The sequence below is a fragment of the Taeniopygia guttata genome, chromosome 2 (genome assembly GCF_048771995.1).
Source record: "Taeniopygia guttata chromosome 2, bTaeGut7.mat, whole genome shotgun sequence".
NCBI lineage: Eukaryota > Metazoa > Chordata > Aves > Passeriformes > Estrildidae > Taeniopygia > Taeniopygia guttata.
This window is the reverse complement of record NC_133026.1, coordinates 152,355,111-152,373,246: the sequence shown is the minus strand read 5'-3', so window position 1 is coordinate 152,373,246 and position 18,136 is coordinate 152,355,111. Positions and strand designations below refer to the sequence as shown.

The 18,136-nt window shown below is 44.7% G+C and overlaps 1 protein-coding gene across 1 annotated transcript; it reads right to left on the bottom strand.

Annotated features, from left to right (window-relative positions):
- Window positions 1-3,168: 3,168 nt before the first annotated feature.
- THUMPD2 (THUMP domain 2 tRNA and snRNA guanosine methyltransferase) lies at window positions 3,169-17,569 on the bottom strand. Its single transcript, XM_030261194.4, has 10 exons — window positions 17,430-17,569; window positions 16,904-17,036; window positions 15,354-15,763; window positions 14,122-14,199; window positions 12,535-12,587; window positions 11,453-11,540; window positions 10,680-10,751; window positions 9,917-10,031; window positions 8,000-8,117; window positions 3,169-6,508 (listed from the first exon to the last, which is right to left on the bottom strand). The coding sequence occupies exons 1-10, from the start codon at window positions 17,526-17,528 to the stop codon at window positions 6,073-6,075; spliced, it is 1,602 nt and encodes a 533-aa protein (XP_030117054.4). The 5' UTR covers window positions 17,529-17,569; the 3' UTR covers window positions 3,169-6,072.
- Between the last annotated feature and the right edge of the window lie 567 nt (window positions 17,570-18,136).

Here is an 18,136-nt window from a genome sequence, read left to right as displayed (position 1 = left end):
TATATGGCTTAAAATAAACACCCTGCCCCATCCAAGTAAAAATCTTTTAAAAAAACCCTTTCTTTTATACTGCGTTTAAATTTATCTTTATTTTTCGCATTTATGTTCAAATGTACATTTTTAATGTAGATTGATGTATGGTGTTATTTATAGTCTATCTCTTCCTAATACTTATTTTTATTTACATTTTATATTTTTATATGTATCTGTATACATTGAATATCTATTTCCATATTTAGAATGATATCAAAATAAAATGTATATTCATAGTTTTTCCATTAAAACCCTGCCTCTAACCAAATAAAAGCAAAAAAATTCCTTTCTTTAAACGCTACTTGAATATTCATATATTTTTTCATCATTATAGTCACATGCGCATTTCTCCTTTATATTGATGTATCTATAAATATATATTATATAGATAATAAGGTAGCAAGATAGATAAATTTTCATTTCAATTCTATTTCGTACATACCGCTAATACTTATAGTTACTTACCTTTGAGATTTTATATAGCTCTTAACGTATTTAGGATATATTTTTATACATAGATTTCTAATTTTATTTTATTTATATTTATAATTTTTACAATAAAACCCCTACCTACTACCAAATAGACAATTAAAATCCCCTTTACTTTAAACTATATTTAGATACTTCTTTATTTCTATTTTTGTGTTTTACAAGTTCTTATATATTCTATCACTATATCTTGAGGTACTACATTTCGAGCTATAATATTTATGACATATAATGTGTCATAATAAGACATATACAGTAAAATATGCATTATGTACTGTATTGATTCCTATTATTTTGTAATATTTATATATCCACATGTATTAATTATACATTTCTAGATGAATATTTATAATTATAATCTACATTTATATGTATATAAACATATAAAACACCCTATATCAAACAATATAATGCCTAATAGTAATGGATAACATTATTCATGTTGCATGTTTTATTTATGTTTTCCGTTCATATTTAAAATTGAAGTTTTATATTCCCATTTTCATATTTATGCATTTCTTTTGTTTCATTAGAGCTATAGTTCAAACTTTGCAGTTCTAATCCAGTTCCTCAAACTAAAATGCCAAAACAGCATCAAATTCCCAACAATGCCGTCCAAAATATTCAGAAAGGTTCCACAGCCAACCAACTACCGGCAAAAAACCCCACACTACACTTCTTTAACTAGCAGTTCTTATCACATCACAAAAATTAAACAAACATTTTTAAAAAGACCTATAGAAACACACACAGCAAATCACAAAAAAAAAATTAAGAAGAAAAAAAAAAAAAAGCCAACTAACTTACTATACTCCAAACCATACAACAGACCTCAAACGTTTCTTAAAAAAAACAAAAACAAAAAAAAAACCCCACCAAAACTCTACCACTACACTAACTCATAAAGAGAACCCAATACTCTATAAAATGAACAAAGAAACCCCACCAAATAATTACCGATATAACAAAATCGGAACCACGAAGAAAGAAAAGATTCACCACCGAAATAAAATAACTACCTAAAAAGATCCACCATAGAAATACCCACGTTCCCAAAAATAAAACTAATAAAAAACAACAACCAAATACATCAAACTACCAAAAAAAATCAACAACAACAAAATAATTATTCCTAACTCAATAAACCCATAATGCCTCAAACCATCAAAACACAAATACCACTTAGAAATAAGCACGTCGCCAAAAGAGAAATGTAACCATAAACAACAACTCCCAAATTCCCTGCAACAATAAAACACACACGGCAAGCAAATAAGCCAAATGAATAAATCCCCTATGATATAATAAACAAGAATTCAACCATCAATATTTAAAAAAACCTCACTAATTAAGTACAGGACACTACCTCAAGCCACCAAAACAAACACTACGCACTCACGCTAATAAAAGCCTCCACAACCGAATTAAAAACCTACCCTCTACTTCACGCTACGACCCATAAAAACCATTGTAAACCTTTAAAAACACATCCTTTAAAAACATAAGAAACGATCAAAGAGAAATCCAACAACAAACTCAATCCAAAAAACCCTCGTCATCAGCGCCTGAAGCGAGAACCGTAACAACCAAAAAGTGCCCCACGGCCCTTCTCCCACACCAACTCCGGACAACAGAAAACGATCCGATAAGTTCCCCAGAACCACCTCACAGCCACCCCAGGCAGGAGCGCTGGAAAATGAGAAGCCGCGCTCCCGGCAGGAAAGCGGCTCCTCGGGCAGGCACAGGCGGCGCCGCGCCGGGAGACCCCCGCCCGCTCCCCCCGGCCCGGCGGGGCCGGCACCGGGCCCGGGGGGCCCCGGCGGCGCCCGAGCCCCGCGCCCGGAGCGGACGGAGCGGCGGCACCGGCCGGCACCGGCGCAGCGCCCGCGCCGCCTGCCCCGCCCGCCGGCCCGGCCAAAGCTCCCCTCGGCTCCGCACGGCTCGCACCGGCGCGGCTCCGGCAGTCCCGCGGCAGCCCCGCCGCGCCAAACTCCCCTCCCGCCTCGGCCATCCCCAGCCACTGCCAGCGGGGCTCCCGCGCCGGACCCTTCGCTGCCGGGCCAGGGGCAGAAGAAGCGCCCCAAATGCAGCGGCGCAGCCCCATGCCCACCCTGCCAGCGCTGCCACAGCTGCGCCTCCCTTCCTTTGAAGCCCCGAAACCGACACCACCTCCTTTGAGCAATGCTCCACCTATCCAAGTCCGTATCCAGGTGATTCCCCGGACCCTGTCCAAAGCGCTCACCGTCCTTCCATGAGACAGCCCCGGGAGCCCCCCATAAACTCCTCTTCTCCAGCAGCTTCATGCAAAAGCCAGCTGAGGCAAACCCTCGCCCTACCCTAAAACAACCCCCCCCCCATTCGCCACCCACCCGCTCCCCCACCACAGTGTGCCTCCCTCTCCTAGGGACCTTGGGGTGCCCCAAATTACATCAGAGCCCAGAGTCTTCACCCCTTTTTCCTGATCCCCAAAGAAGGCACAGAATGAGTCCAACTGCGCAGGACAGCAGCCCAGCACTTCTATCTAACCCCTCTCACACACTACTCACCTTCTCCTCCACTGCATCTTCAGCCTCCCATCACTCCTCAGACTCCAGCTCCTACTCTTTTTACTTGCCCGCAAAGAAGGCACAAAATGAATCAAACTAATCCAGACTGCAGGGTGTTGCTTTAATAATGCCATTTACTTACATACAGCCCCCCTCCAGAAGAGGCCTCCATATAATTTCTTATATTCTAAAACCTTGTATAGAATAGATATATTTTTATTCTAAAATCCATTTATATACAAATATGGTTTTCTGTATACAAAAATGAGGCACTTTACAGGTTCTAATACATAAATGAGCATGAGCAGAAATTCTGTATTTATTTCAGACATGCTGATGCCCACAGTTACACAAGCACAGTGTGCCGGTAATAACATTATTATCTATATTTAATACTAGGATATTTTGAATGGCAATATGTAACAAACCAAGTATGTCTCATAATCTGCTATTCAAAGAAGACTAATTATAAGCTCATAACATGCAGCTTGGGATGTATCTGTAATTACCTCACTTCTGGTTAAACTACACCTCCTGACTGTAAAATCCCTGATAAATCAGTTTTCATCTATTACTCTCCAGGCTAAAATAATTGTGATAACATAATGGCATTAGCATTTAAAATTATATTCTTGCATATATAACACAGACCTTTATCCAATATCAAAAGGTACTGAGAAGCTATTTAGTCTGCTTTTTTATATTCTGTGAACACAGCAAATTACCATAACTGTACTGTTGCTAAAATGTAATTTTAATGTATCCAATTTCTAGAGAGTATACATCATTCAAGGACAAATATTTGCAAAGGTCTGGGCTTACTTCTAATTTCTTGCAAAGAATGATCTCTAATCAGCTGCATATATTTTAGTATCCTTAAGTACTGATATAAATGTATGTATTCATTTGTACTTGTAGTTGACTTGCTTTAATAAAGTACAGAAAACTTTGCTGTCATTCCTCAGAAAAAGAGTTTTGTGAAGAACAGCTCTCTTATTTCTGTATGACTGCTATATATGATAATGTATGATCCAAGTGATTACAGAAGAATTAATCTAGACTTACAGCAGGTCTCAGAATTTCACACATAGATGTTTCTTTAGGATGTGTTTTTCTATGGAACGCAATTCAGCAGAAATAAACGTAGAAGGAACACCTGGAAAATTTTCAGTGTTGGTATGACTACAGGGCACACATCATTATTTTCAGGTCTCATCACTGTAAACCACAAAGCATCAAACAACCTCAAAAAGCAACAGACTGAAGACATCAGTTCATTGCCTCCAGGAATTCAGCACTTACAAACAATGAGGGTCAGTCTGACAATTAGCACTGCAAGTGCCATTCACATTCCTTTTTAGTTGTTGTTGCAAGACTAGAAAAAGCAGTTTTCATACAAAAAAAAACCAAAAAACCACAAAAACCAAAAAACAAACAACAAAAAAGGGACCAAAAGTAGCCTTAGGACATAGGTAAAGGCACCACAATACACAAAAAGAACTTGTCAGGACAACACAAAAGCATCCTTCCATGTCTCATGGGCAAGGTAACAAAGTCTCACAGGCGGCCTAAACTGCTTTCTGCTAAAATACCAAAGCAAAAATTCTCACCAAGACATTTCTAAATGTTTTTGTAAACACAATGGTTGAAGAATACTGAACCACACTAGATAAATATAGTTAACCAGAGTTCAAAGTAATTGTTCTTTAAAAAGTAACAATTTCTAACTACAATTACACATTATTCTTTGATATGCTCAGTGTAAATAAAACCAAGCCAAATGAAACAAAACCAAAACCAGAAACCTGAACAAAAACACACAAACGACCCCCCAAACCCTACCCTTAAATAACAAAGTTTGCTTTAGTCTAAAATGCCACTGAGTTTCAAAAGAAAGTCTTTATCATAGACTGTACAGCTGCAAAAATACACATTAACAACTACAAGATATTTTAGGACAGGAAAGTGTGTTTGGAAATGCAAACATAGTCCCATTTTATACTTTTCTCAGTAAAAACATTTGAGAGAAACTGTGCTGAAGTCAACAAAACATTATTAAACCCAACTCTGTTTTTTAAGGCGATCTCCAGTCAAAAGCTTGACACAGAAGAATACAGAAATGTATTAAGTATTTTATCCTAATTTTCCCTTCCCAAAAGGCCTCCAGTGCTCCTACAGATTGACATGGCTTAGGAAAGCAGTGAGAAGTCTTTATGTTTAGTTCTCACAGAAAATGTGCAATGATTTTTGGTTTTTGCTATCTCAGCCTTTGTACAAAGGATGCTAAAACCCAAAGGAGAGTGATTTCAGTACTGCCCCAGGCCCTTTCTTTATTGCTGATACAGTTCTAAAAGCCCTATTTTGATAGGACAGAAGAATCAAGAGAAAAGAAGAGGTACAGTGAAGAAAAAAATGGGTCACAAAAGTGCAGAAGAGAGGGGGAGAGGCAGGGTAGGGAGGACGCAGGACACACAAAACAGTCGGGGCCCGGGGCCCAGGACTGGCTGCAACTCCAGCGCCAGCTTGGAGTTGTCAGTGCTGCTTCTTCTCCTTCTGTCCTCCCTTCCTGTTCAGCATCTCAGGGGGCTCACCTATCCTCCACATAAGAACAACCTGAACACTAAGAATAGTTAGAACAGACAAAGCTGTAAATATTACTTTAAAATTAATAGCTGGAGTGGGCAGCCCGAAGATCAAGGGCTACCACATGTGGTTTGCAGTTCTGCAAATAAAGACTTTCTCTCCCACAGAAACCCCTCCCAATACTGAGCAGCTTTGCCTAAACAAGGATTTGAAGACTCTGCCACATTACAACAGACTATATCCTCTTTCACTGTATCCAATACAGTAGAACTGGCATCTTCCACCTCTCCTAAAAACCGAGGAGGGAACAGCACAGTGTCTTGGGACATCCACAGAATGTGAGGCAATCTAAGGGATGGCAGTGGGTTTGTCTGCATCAGCAGAGCTCCTCTGAGTCCTGCCCTGCTGCTCCTGAAGCCTCTCAGGATTCAAGTTCCTTCAGCCCAGAGCTCCCAGTTCCAGGGAGTGTCCCAGTATTTGGACAGCTCCCAGTCCCAGTTCTGCTGCTCCCAGCAGCAGACACCTTCCTGTATTTGTGTATGAAAGCATCAGTCTTGCCAAGGCTAATGGCATAGACATCCTCTGGCAGCAGAGACCCAAAATGTCTGTAGATAATGGGTTCTCCACCTCCCTGTGCCAAGGAAGACGAATTCCCATACACGCTCGGGGCTGCTCCACTGTCACCATCAGCAGAGGCACCTTCAGCACACCTGGTCAAACCATCCAAGGCTTGTGCAGGGGCTGCTCCACTGTCACCATCAGCAAGGTCACCTCCTGCACACCTAGTCAAACCATCCATGCGTCTGTGGAGCTCCTGGCTCAGCAGCAACACCAGGGTCCCTCCAACACGAAGCACTCTGGCAATCACAGGAAAAAGAAAGGTTAGGTGTTGATCCCTCCTGGCATCCCTTTGCTTGTGCAGAACTTTGCCACTGCTGACACTTCAGATGCCACCTGCATTCAATGAAACACCTGAACATGTCACAGCTCAGCTCAGTGAGCTGCACCTCCAAGGGGAATTTAAATCCCAGATCTTCCTACCTCTTTCTAAATGGGAGAACATAAGACCCTGTCCTGACTCCAAAACATTTCTGATGTTAGCAGTTCTTTCTATTGGGTTAGCAGGGAAGAGGGACTTCTTTTTTACCCCCCTCAGCATTGTTCCAAGGATTGAAACCATCAAGCCCAGGGTTTTTGGAGATTGCAAAGGAACCCTTGCCTCCCAGTGCAGCAAGGGCTGCTCAGATTAGTAGGGCAAGTCTGAAACTGGCCCTTCCTTTTGGAAACTTTAAAAGGCCTGCCCTTTCCCTGTTCCACTGATCCTTAATGCCTTGCAAACTCAGGAAGCAGAGGAAAATTAACCATTGCTTACAATTAATTTTTCTAGGTATATGTCCTAGCATTACATATGGCTTTGAAAGAGGGGAAAAAAATACTATCCTGACTCAGTTTACAGCAAGTGGTTTGTACAGTTTTACTGATGAAGCTCTCATGGTAATGGCCCCTTCCTCATCTCCACCTTCCAAAGGGAATATTTTACTTAGGATGGACCAACAGAGCAAATAAGGCCAGAAGACAAGCATGGTAAGATTGCCACATCACTCCATGGAGCCATGCCACCTTATCCACCGTTTTCCCACATTGGCTGAGTGAGATCAACACCCACTGAAGAGCAGTCCTAGAGAACAGGCTTCTGTTCAGGCAAGAAATAGAGGGGAAGATGGCTTGACCTGTATATTAGAAGCAGCCCAGCTATCACCTTGGCCCACCTTTGCCACCAAATGACACGGTGAGAGATGAAAGAACACACCTAAAACCAACCCAGGCTGCTAATGAGGCATTTCTGGACAGCAAGGACAATGCATACTACTTCTTGTCTGAGATACTTCCTGCCAAGGCAGGCTGGTCAAAGCTTGGCTGTGACCTCAAAAAGGAAAGACTATGATTTTATACATGCAGGCCTCAGCTGAAAAATGATTATAGCGTAATTTGCCGGGCTATGCTTTAACTTTGTCCTGGTAGGCCTCTCCTCTTTCTTCTTGCTCCCACACTTTGGAGTGTGGCTCAGAAACATTCCACCATCATGCCTTGCAAAGAGGATTTGCGGGCATGGCTTACACAGGATCCTCCTCTGGAAGCTGTGCTGCCATCAGCACTCACTGCTGGTGAGACACAACACAACAGCCTCCAAGGGACAAGTAAAGGGCCGAGACTGCCACAGCCTGCAGGGTCACACTACAGAGCTGGAGACCATGGAATAAAGCAGATCTGAAGCTGACTGAATGCTCAAATCACAAACTGCCATGGCACTTCCATCAAACCCTGAGCGTGCCAAAGGCCACACATACCTCTGCATTTCCTGGAGAATATCTGGCAGGAGCTGGGCATCACTTGTGGTCTTGAACTTCTTCCCAAATGGAATATCCGAAATAACGCTGTCAAAGCTTTCTGAAGGCAATGGCAGTGCTGCAGAATAAAGGCAGGTCTTTATTTATCTCTGACTGTGTGAAAAATGCACAGCAGCTATGCCCCTGTTCCCCCTTCAACACTGCCTGCCAGCTGTTTGGGTTATGCAGATTCACATAACCCACATTTTGGGTTATGCAGGTGCACAGCTCCTTCTGCACTTGTCCTCAGAAACTCCACCATGGAGCCACCACCCGTCTGCAGACGGGGAGGAGACAAATGTGTGGCAGCATGGTTCAGTCTGCAGAATCTTCACTCCTGAGGATGTCTGCCCCTGCAGCAAGACTCTCCTATAGGGCACTACATGGTCCCAAATTAACTGTGGCCTCTCAACACTCAGCACATCTTCAACATGAAAATCATTCAGGAAAACACAAAAGAAGAGCTAAGTTTTTGAGCACTTTATTCAGTGCAAATGTTCAAGTGCACATGTACGTACGGCAAGGAATCGCCCCATATGCCTCTCCATCCCCCTTTTCTCCCCCCAGGAATCTAGTTACAGCCAGCATCACTTGGATTCTGTCACAGCTCGTGCCATTGAAGTGTCACCTTAGAGCTTCTGCATCCCAGCTGAGGTCAACTCCCCTCAGGAAGATGCAGCACTGTGCCTGTGGTGATGAAGGTCAGCCACGTGCCAGGCTGTGCAGGCAGGCTGAGACCCCTCCTTAGATCCTGGGATTCCATCCATCCTGTGCCAGGTTGTGCAGGCCAGGCTGAGACCCTCTCCTCAGATCCTGGGGGTCCCTCCATCCCTCAGGGTGCTCCAAACTGACTGGACACAGCCCTGAGCAGACAGCAGGACTAAAGACTCCCAACAGTCCTTCCTCACCAAAACTCTGCTGAGATTCTATGCCAACTTTTCTACAACTAGCTGGAGATGCTTCCTGGACCATTCTTGGGTCAACACTTGCAGCACAACAATTGAGTATCAATTTTATCTGCAGATGAAAGGACACAACACCTACAGCCCTGCTCAAGACACGCAGAAGTAACAGCTTCTGACCAGTGATGAAGACACCAGCTTGTTCAGTTTAGAAAACCTGACAGCCAAGTACCTTCCATTATCCTAGAAACCAAAGTCAAACACAGCTTTTAAGAGAGAAATAAACCTACATTTTAATAGAAAAACAAATAATATTTCTTACCATTCCAGTAAGAAATAAATACTGCAAGGTAAAAAAAAAAAAAATGTGCACTTCATCACTTGTGCACAGGGAAAAACAGCCAGCTTGCCTGTCGTGGATTTCATATATGCATAATTTAGCCTCTGAAGTCCAGAATAAGGTCATGAAATGATCCCTTCTCTACAGACTAGCCTGTAAATTAAAAGCAAACAGATTCCCTCTTAGAGGAGAAAAGCATCATCATTCAAAATACTCCTACTGCAAAACATGAACAATTCAGCTCAGCTTAATGAGTTCTCACCATTACTCACCTAGTAAATTTAAGCTACAGGCTGCATTTCATTTGGATTTGTCCTGGCTGTGTTCCACTAAGATACAAAGAACACTCACATGGTTCATACTCTTTGTGGTATTGTGGTGGTAAATCACACATTTACCATGAAGAGAGACTACTGTCCATGCCAGACAATTGTAATTTTTATGCTGACTTCATTCTTATCAAAGTTCCAGGTGCAGGCAGCAGGGAGGAAGAACAAATAATTATCCCTTCACTAGCACCACCACCAGAGCCACCACCCAGGTATTTGTTGGGAGTTAGCTCCGCAACATATCACCTCAAGAGAACCTACCTGTACAATCCCAGAAACAAATCACCTGGAAAGCCTACAGACATACCTTTCACAGAAGCTTTCAGCAGCTCAATCTTGTCCATGAAACATGCAGCTCTGATATTGCCATCTGCACCCTCTAACTGCGAGTCACTTATATCAGCACCCCAGTAATAGGCTTCCTGTCCAGAGAAAGAGAGGAGTAATTTTGTTAACACTCGAGATACTTATTTTATAAACCCTTCTCAGAACTGCCTTGTTGCAGAGCTCTTAGAAGGCAGTCCCCTTCCTGGGACACCTGCTGTTGTTACACAGAGCAATTCACAATCTAGACAGTAAAGGAACAGAGGAAGTATATGCTGCCTCCACGCCTTTAATGTTCGGAAATATTAATGTTCAGAAGTATGTGCTGTCTCCATTCCTTTAATGTTCTGGTCTACTCAAGACACTTGAAATGATAGAAATATCAAGAGCATATCCTAACAGCACGATCCCAGCTAGATACAGCCAGCCCCACTGTCCCTAATGCTGACGAGTGTCCCATGATACCAACTCCTCCGACCTCAGGACAAGTCCAGGAAGCTTCACAAGCTTGTGGCTGTCTCACACAAACTCTGCAGTGGGAATCACCAGCTGCACCCACCCTGCAGGACATGTTCATCTGGGGGAACCTTTGCACTGAAACACTTCTAGCAGCTGCCTAGAAAGACTGGTTTGGTTTCACCTTTCTAGCCAGCAATGGGCTTTGGCCTAACTGGCAGAGAGAAAACCCTGTCCCACAAGTACCAGTTTCCCTGCAGAGGTCCAGAAGCTGAGACTGGGATACTCACAGGCCACTCCTTGGCAGCCTCCAGCAGGATTGTTCCAAGCCCACACATGGGATCCAGCACAAGGGCACCAGCCTGCAGAAACAGAGGGGTTACTGCATCCCCAGCAAGACAGATTCCTCAGGACAGAGCTCAATCCCTCTGAACTCAGCATAGGTTAACAATCCCAGAGGGATGTGCACAATCCCACTGAATCCAGCACAGGTTAACAATATTCTCTGGTAATCCCAGGCCAAACTCGCCTGTTAGGGAATATGGTAAAAAGCACCAATAGCTTCACTGCAGACAGCCCTGAGGTGACAGTCAAGAGGAAATATTACAAGTGGACTGCAGACAGACATTAGTACCAAATTAATCTGTGAGAAGAGGTCACATTTCCTTGGAAAACAACACCAAACAAGGTTTCATTTTCTCATTATTACTGAACAGCAGAAAAAAATCTTGCCACTGAGACATGTACCTGTCCAAGGATTAGGGTTCTGTCCAAGGATTAGCTCTGCTGAGAAGCACCTGGAATTACAGCAGACACCTGGCTGAACTGCAGGTGACAGCACATTCCTCACAGGCATGGCAGAACCTGTCCACATTCACTAGGGAATGGGGCACTGAAATCACCCCACTCCTTCCCAGTGAATGGGGAGAATGAGGCACTGAAATCACCCCACTCCTTCTCATTGAATCAGGCATTGTAATTGCCCCACTCCTTTCGAGCCCCCATGAGCAGCACCCCCTTCCTTCATTCAGGACCCATTTCTTGGCAAGGAACATTCACTGACCCTGATTTCAGCCAGAGATGCCATGGCCCATGCCACTGTCGACCGCAGTCCTGCTGTTCTGATATACTCTCTGTTTGCCAATGGCAGCCTGCAGACAACAAAAAACCAAAATAATTAACTTAAACAGCAGCAGAACCACTCAGCAAAGCCCATGTAATGTCAAGGAACAAATGAACTGCACAGATCTCCTGAGAGACAGAGACGTCTGCTTTTAACCATAACTCACTGCCTGTTGAAACTCAAAATGTCCCTCAGACATTTTTGGAGGTTCTGGGTCTAGGTCAGAAGCATTTGAGATCCTGGCAGGCAGCTGGAAACAGCTGTGATTTTGGATTTGAGCCGTGGAATGATTTACCAACCTTGCAGGAAGAATAAGAAGTCACAAAAGTTTACATGTTATAGTAGAAGTAGTCACAAAGTAAAGGGAAGAATTTTTGAATGCTGTACAGGGAGGTTTTGGTTTTGTACATGGGGGTCAGAGGTTTTAAGATGGAGGGATTTGGGCCTGCCCTGTCCTCCCTCTTTCTTCTTCCTTACCTCCATGTTCTTGGTGATGTTGGCACTCACAGATTGGTTTAGAGTAGAAAAGCACCATTTAATATAGGTAGTAGGTATTGGGGAAAAACTGTAAACATGTAACACGTAATGTACCACATAAAAGATAACAGCAGCCCAGGGGCAGGGAGAGAGAAGAAGATGGGAGACAGAGAGGATGTCAGGGGTGTGTGTGCCTTTGCCTGAGCTGCTGAGCAAACCACAGCAGCCCGAGAAGAAAATCTTTTAGATAACTTGCAATAAACAACCATGAGACCAGACAACAAGAGACTACTGAGCCTCTCTTTGGAAGCATGGCTTGGAGGAGCAGTTTTCCCACCACACAAAGCCACCCCGCAACCTACGGTGGTCTTCGGCAACTGCCAAGCCTGGTCTGTGTGTTCATTTAAAACCCAGGCAGATCACAAGACTAATTTGACAACAGTGATGACCAAACCAAAAGATAAATACTCATGGTGGACAGCAAGATTTACAAATCCTGCCTGCTCTGATACTGCCAGGACAAATCTGGTGGGGAGAATACTTACCTGAAAAGAGGAATCCCGACCACAGACTGAATGTCATTAAGATGTACAAAGATCTAAAAGAGGACAAAAAAATCAACCCAAATATTTCAAAGTCTCAAATTGACAAAACAATAGCTTTAACTCATTTAACCCAGACACAGATGCTTCTACAAACTTCTGATTTCAGTTTTTAAGAACAAGAATGGACACTATAAACAATAACAATAAATTGGAAGAAATCCCACTAGATTATCTGAATGCCACTTTAAAGATTATTTAATGCTTAATCAAGCTGAAAGGGATTTTGTCAGCCAGGAATCCATCAGCAAGCACTTGAATTCATAAGGGGGGGCTATTTTTTCTTAACACAGCATGGGAATTTTGAATTATAAATCCATTTACTACAAGTGGGAGAATATTATTCCCTGTGTACTAGCAACAAAATAAATAAAAATGAAAAAAACCAATACAAAACCCAAACAAAAAAAATCTAACCATCAAAAAAAAAAACCCACAAAAAAAAACCCAAGAAAACCCAAACACCACCAAACAAAAAAACCCAAAACAGACAACATCACCAACAAATAACCCCACCATTACCCCCACTACTGCTACTAAGGGGCAATTCAGATAGAAGTTACATGTCAGTAATCATTCCAGAAATGCAGGCAGCTACAAGAAATTGTTCTGCTGTCCCATAGAGAGCATCCCAAAAGAAGACTGAGCTCCCCAGCAGGTATTGCATAACTGCAATCCCTGACCCGAGAAAGCACAAAGGGAAACAAGATACTGCTGAAAAATCCCAGTCCCCAGCACCTGAACAGCTTCAGAGAAAAAATATGGGCACGAACAGGAGGTGCACGTGAGTCTCACCAAAGCTGTACATAGTGTTCAGTGTGGGAAAACCAGTGCCAGTAAACAAACCCAGAGTTTCTGGTCTGGGATCTCTCAGCATCAGAGCTGAGAGCAGCTTCCACAAGCCAAGAGCAGGGATGGACAAACATCCCTGGAGAAATGCTCTTTGTCAGGAGCAAGGAGTTCTCTGGGAGGTGTCCGGGGACAAGCTGGGCTGCAGTAAGGGAGCTGCTTGTCACAGACAGGCCTGGGGGAGGCTCTTCCTTTGGCATTCTCCAGTCCAGCTCCTTGAGAACAGCCCACGCTGCCTGCTTCCCTCCCCTCTAGAAGCCACTGACAGCCCACAGCTCAGGTGAGTTCCATGTTCACAGTCAGAGCCCAGCAGCCTTGTCAGGTGCTGGATCCTCCTCCTCTGGGGATCCGTCCACAGGCAGCCTATGGCTCAGGTGAGTTCCATGTTCACACAGTCAGAGCTCAGCAGTCTGTGAGGGTGCTGGATCCTGAAACTCCTCTAAGGATCCTTCCCCTCCCACACGGGCCCCACAGCCAGGCTGGGTTCATGCCAGAGCCCTGGAAGGCACACACACACCGGGGCCACACACACTTTGCTCAGCACCACCAGCTGATTTCCAGGTAAATTCAAGGGCAGAAAGACCAGCAGGAAGAGGCCATGGTCCCACATGCAAAGGGAGCAGGGAACAAAACCAATTTGAGTGACTCTGGAAGCATCCACAGGCATACAAGTAGCCCTACCTCCAGGTCAGGGTCCCGCAGATCAGCATGCCACCCGCACTGCTTCACCAGTGCCGTGCCAATGGCTCTTCCGACCTCCTGTGAGGGGGAGAACAGTCACAGGCGGTAAAAAAACACAGAATTCAGGAAACTGCAGGACACAGCCTCGGATATGCAACCCTCAGAAACTCCGGGGAAAATAAAGAGTCTATGCCTAAGAGAATAACTCAAATAATTCACAGCAGAAAAGGTACAACAGGGCAGAGCAGGTGAGTGAGGGCCAAAGCAAACACACCACATGGCAAACAAGCAACGCTCAGCTGCAGTGAGAGAGGAGAGGCTGAAGCTCCAGTCCTGAGTCACAACAAAATATTCACTTGAGCTGCACTTGATCCTTGTGGGTCCCATCCAACTCGGAATATTCTGTGACTGCCATCATTTTGGAACTTTAAATCACATGCACAAAATACTTCCAATGGCGCTAAGGCAGATTACCCAACAGAAAACCTGCAAATGCACAACTACACCTCACAGTTTTAATGCTTTCATTACATATGAGAAGCTCTGATTATCTTCAGAGTAGAAGTTCAAATATAGCACAAATTCAGGCAAACACCCTTGTAGGGAAGCTCATGTGTCTCACCTCACCAAGGTACTAGCCTTAGTAGGAAAAAAAATCTAAAAACCTTCAATTAGGAGAAACCTGCCCAGAAGGGAAGAGGACTGGGCAGAACAGACCTATGGAGGACTGTATGCCACCTATTCTTTCCTAAGGACCAAGTTGCACTTCTCCCAGGACTCATCCCAGGACTGTATTCCTGAAGAACAAATCCTCCCCAATACCCAACCAGAGACAACTGAAGCTGCAAGTTCTGGCTTTTACCCCTTGGTCCAGACTGCCACAGCTGAGAGGAGTCTGGCACCATGATCTTTACAATGGCCCTTCAAGTAGCTGTAAATTATCCAATCACTCCTCAGCCTCCACAGGCCCAGACCCTCAGACTCTTTGCTTATCCTCAACAAAAGGTATTGATTTGAAAAACATGAAGGGCAATAGTGCACAGAAATTAAAAACAGCATCTGTATTTCCACTTGTTTAAGGGGAATGCAGGTTAAGGGCTTTTTGAGAAAATACAGAAAAAGCTTACATCGGTTTATTATTCCAGAAGACACAACACAACTGAAATGACAAATAAACTGCACATCTCTGTTCACCCTTGCTGAATTCTTTTAAAGCAGGTACCTCAGCATACCTGTGAAGTCAGTATTCTGGCAATTGCTCCACTGCAACGACAAGACACTCTGAAGCTAAGCTCCTCACTGGCAGCAGGACCCTCTCCACTGCCTCTGGAAGGGAATTCTGAGGAAGTACTGCTCTCAATCCAGCACTCCTGTCTGCTCATTCTGTCTGATGACTCACAGGTCTCTCCAGCTCCCACCTGACACTCCTCAGACACAATTGCTCTCACTTGCTCTGTTTTCTGCCTTTTACTTGCAGTATTTGTCTCTTCTTCTGACTTTCTCTTCAGAGCCAATGTGTTTTCTTGAGAGCCATTGTCTGTTTTCCCCTTGTGTCCATGAAGCTTTCTCAAAACAGAGATAATATCCAGCCAGTATTTTGGGTCCTCAATGACAAGGCTCTTAATCTCATTAAGTATTTTTCCTGGAAGAAAAAAATCAGATTTGGGTTAAGTACCTCAGCCTCGGCACTTCACTTCCCTAGGAGCTGAGAACAGCTGTTCACAGCAGCTGTGTTCAGATTTCATAATGTGTGACTCCAGAATCACAGGCACAGGTGAGCTCTCAGCACCCACCAGGAGACACACAGGCACCCCTCTCATTACCAGCTCTGCATAACCAAGACTAAATCACACCAGGGTTGAATTCTGTACAAGAATTAGCAGCTGGAGAAAAAAGCACCTGTGAGAGTCATTCCCAGGCACAGAGCAGCAGCCTACCATGCCACCCTCCCCAGAAAGTACTTGGCCCAGGATTAAGTGGTGCAGGACACTTTCCAGAATTGAAAGATAGATACAAACATGAATTACTTTGAGTCATCTCAGGCAAAACCAATTTTATTCTTTCGGAAAGAAAACGTCTGCTTCCCATTTATCACTGTGCCTTCACATGTGGGCAGTCCTAAGCTCGTCACAAGAGAGGCACAAAGAACAGAGAGGTCAATTCACTTACATACATCAAAGCTGGTCAGGGTAAAAAAAATAAAGGGTCTTTCCAGCTCTCACTTAAAATTTTAGAATCATTATCAAATTTCATCCTCAAAGCTGAAGGTAATCTTCCAAATAGAAATCCACCAGCAGGCAGATATTAATCCATCTAACTTGAAATTCTCCAACACTGACAGAGAGCATGACCCAAGCAGCTGAGACTTAGAAGGAAGCTGTGTACTTAAGTAAACTGACACAAGATATAGGTTGAGATTCACTCAGTCAAAAAGGAAATAAGACTTATAGTTAAAATAAACACAAGAGCTCCAGAACTAAACTTTGGCTTTCGGGTGGAGTGTTCTCTTTTTTGGGGCTGGGTAGGGGAGAGAGTCTCTAAAATACACACATACACTTAGGGCCAGCAGAACACAGGCTGGGAGCTAGTTATTGAAAACAATTTAAAAGCCCTTTTCAGGTAAAAAAAAAAAAAATGTTGAAAACACACGTGGGTGAAAGACACTTCAGAATCGATTACTATCAATTAGAACTACAGCCACTAGTAAAAAACCAAACACCTCCAATTTTATAATCAGGGCTCAAACCAAGGCTTCCCGTTCCCGCGCAGCCCGTGTCCGTACCTCGGCTCCCGGACACTGGCAGCGGGCCGTGCTTCTTCAGCAGCAGGAACAGCCGCTCCCCCGACCGCAGCCGCCGCAGCTCTCCGAGCCCCGCCGCCGCCCTGAAGAACACTTTTCCCGAGACGCAGTCCACCTCCGGGGAGAACACCCGTCGGACCCGGCTGGGCGGCTCCGGCTGAGCCCTTCCGCTACTCTCCCGGGGCCCCTCGGACCCCGGCCAGCCCCGCGGGCAGCGCAGCCCCGACCCCCACGGGTGAGCCCCTCCGACCTCGGCCAGCCCCGCCGTGGCGGGGAGCGGCACAGCCCGGGCCGTGCTCGCCGAGCTCCCTGCTGAGTCGGACCGGACCGCCCAGGTGGTCACCGTCTCCAGCTTCCCACTCACCCGGACCGGAGAGGACCGCCCAGGTGGTCACCGGCTCCGGCTCCCCCGGACCGGATTAGACCGCCCGGGGAGGCACCGGCTCCGGCTCCCCGCTCCCCCGGACCGGACCGCCCGGGTGCCCAGCGGCTCCGGCTCCCCGCTCACCTCGGTGGCGCCGAGCCGCGCCCGCACCTCCCGCGCCAGGAAAGGCTCCAGCCCGCGACCCGCCGTGCAGAAGAAGCGCCCGCTCGCTGCCGACGACATCTTGGCGGGGCGGGGCCTGGCCGGGGTAGGAGTTTAAAGCGCCCGGGTTTTGTATTGTTTCCGGATTTATTTTATTTAGCCTGCGGATGTCCAACCCGTACGTGCTGTTTGTGCAGGACAAACGCGTTTTCCGTACGGAAATGCCCAGGATACTTGTCACCAGCTGTGCAGTAGGGCGGGCTCAGACACTTGCAATGGCTTTATTCTCTGGGTAATTAGTGCTGTGTACTGATGACTGTATATAAATAATACAGATACACACAGTATAGTACACACGATTGTTTTCGTTCCAAATTTAGGAGTGAAAAAAATACTTTCCATTGTTATTCTACACAAACATTCCAGCGGTTGTTTTGGTATGACCTGCAACTTCAAAGGAAAAAGGACAGGCAAATAGATCTATTCAGAACTCTAAATTCACTATGTAGTAAATTACACAAGATAGATACCAGCCAGCAGAATACCGAGGATCTGAATTCAGTACATTAGTGACTCCTCCTCCAAGGTAAAAGAGAAAAATATTGCAAAAAAAAGAAAAGCTAGGAGCTTGCATTCTGCAACTAAGATAAATAATGTATGTTACAGCTTTTTCATCAAACGTTTGTAAA

Bases quoted from the DNA above. Each gene is read 5' to 3' on its own strand.
- THUMPD2 (XM_030261194.4), bottom strand. From the start codon at position 17,528: ATGTCGTCGGCAGCGAGCGGGCGCTTCTTCTGCACGGCGGGTCGCGGG. The intron at 17,037-17,429 runs GTGAGCGGGGAG...TTCTCCCCGGAG, and splicing joins CGCGGCTCGGCGCCACCGAG to GTGGACTGCGTCTCGGGAAA. The intron at 11,541-12,534 runs GTAAGTATTCTC...TGTTGTCTGCAG, and splicing joins GTCGGGATTCCTCTTTTCAG to GCTGCCATTGGCAAACAGAG.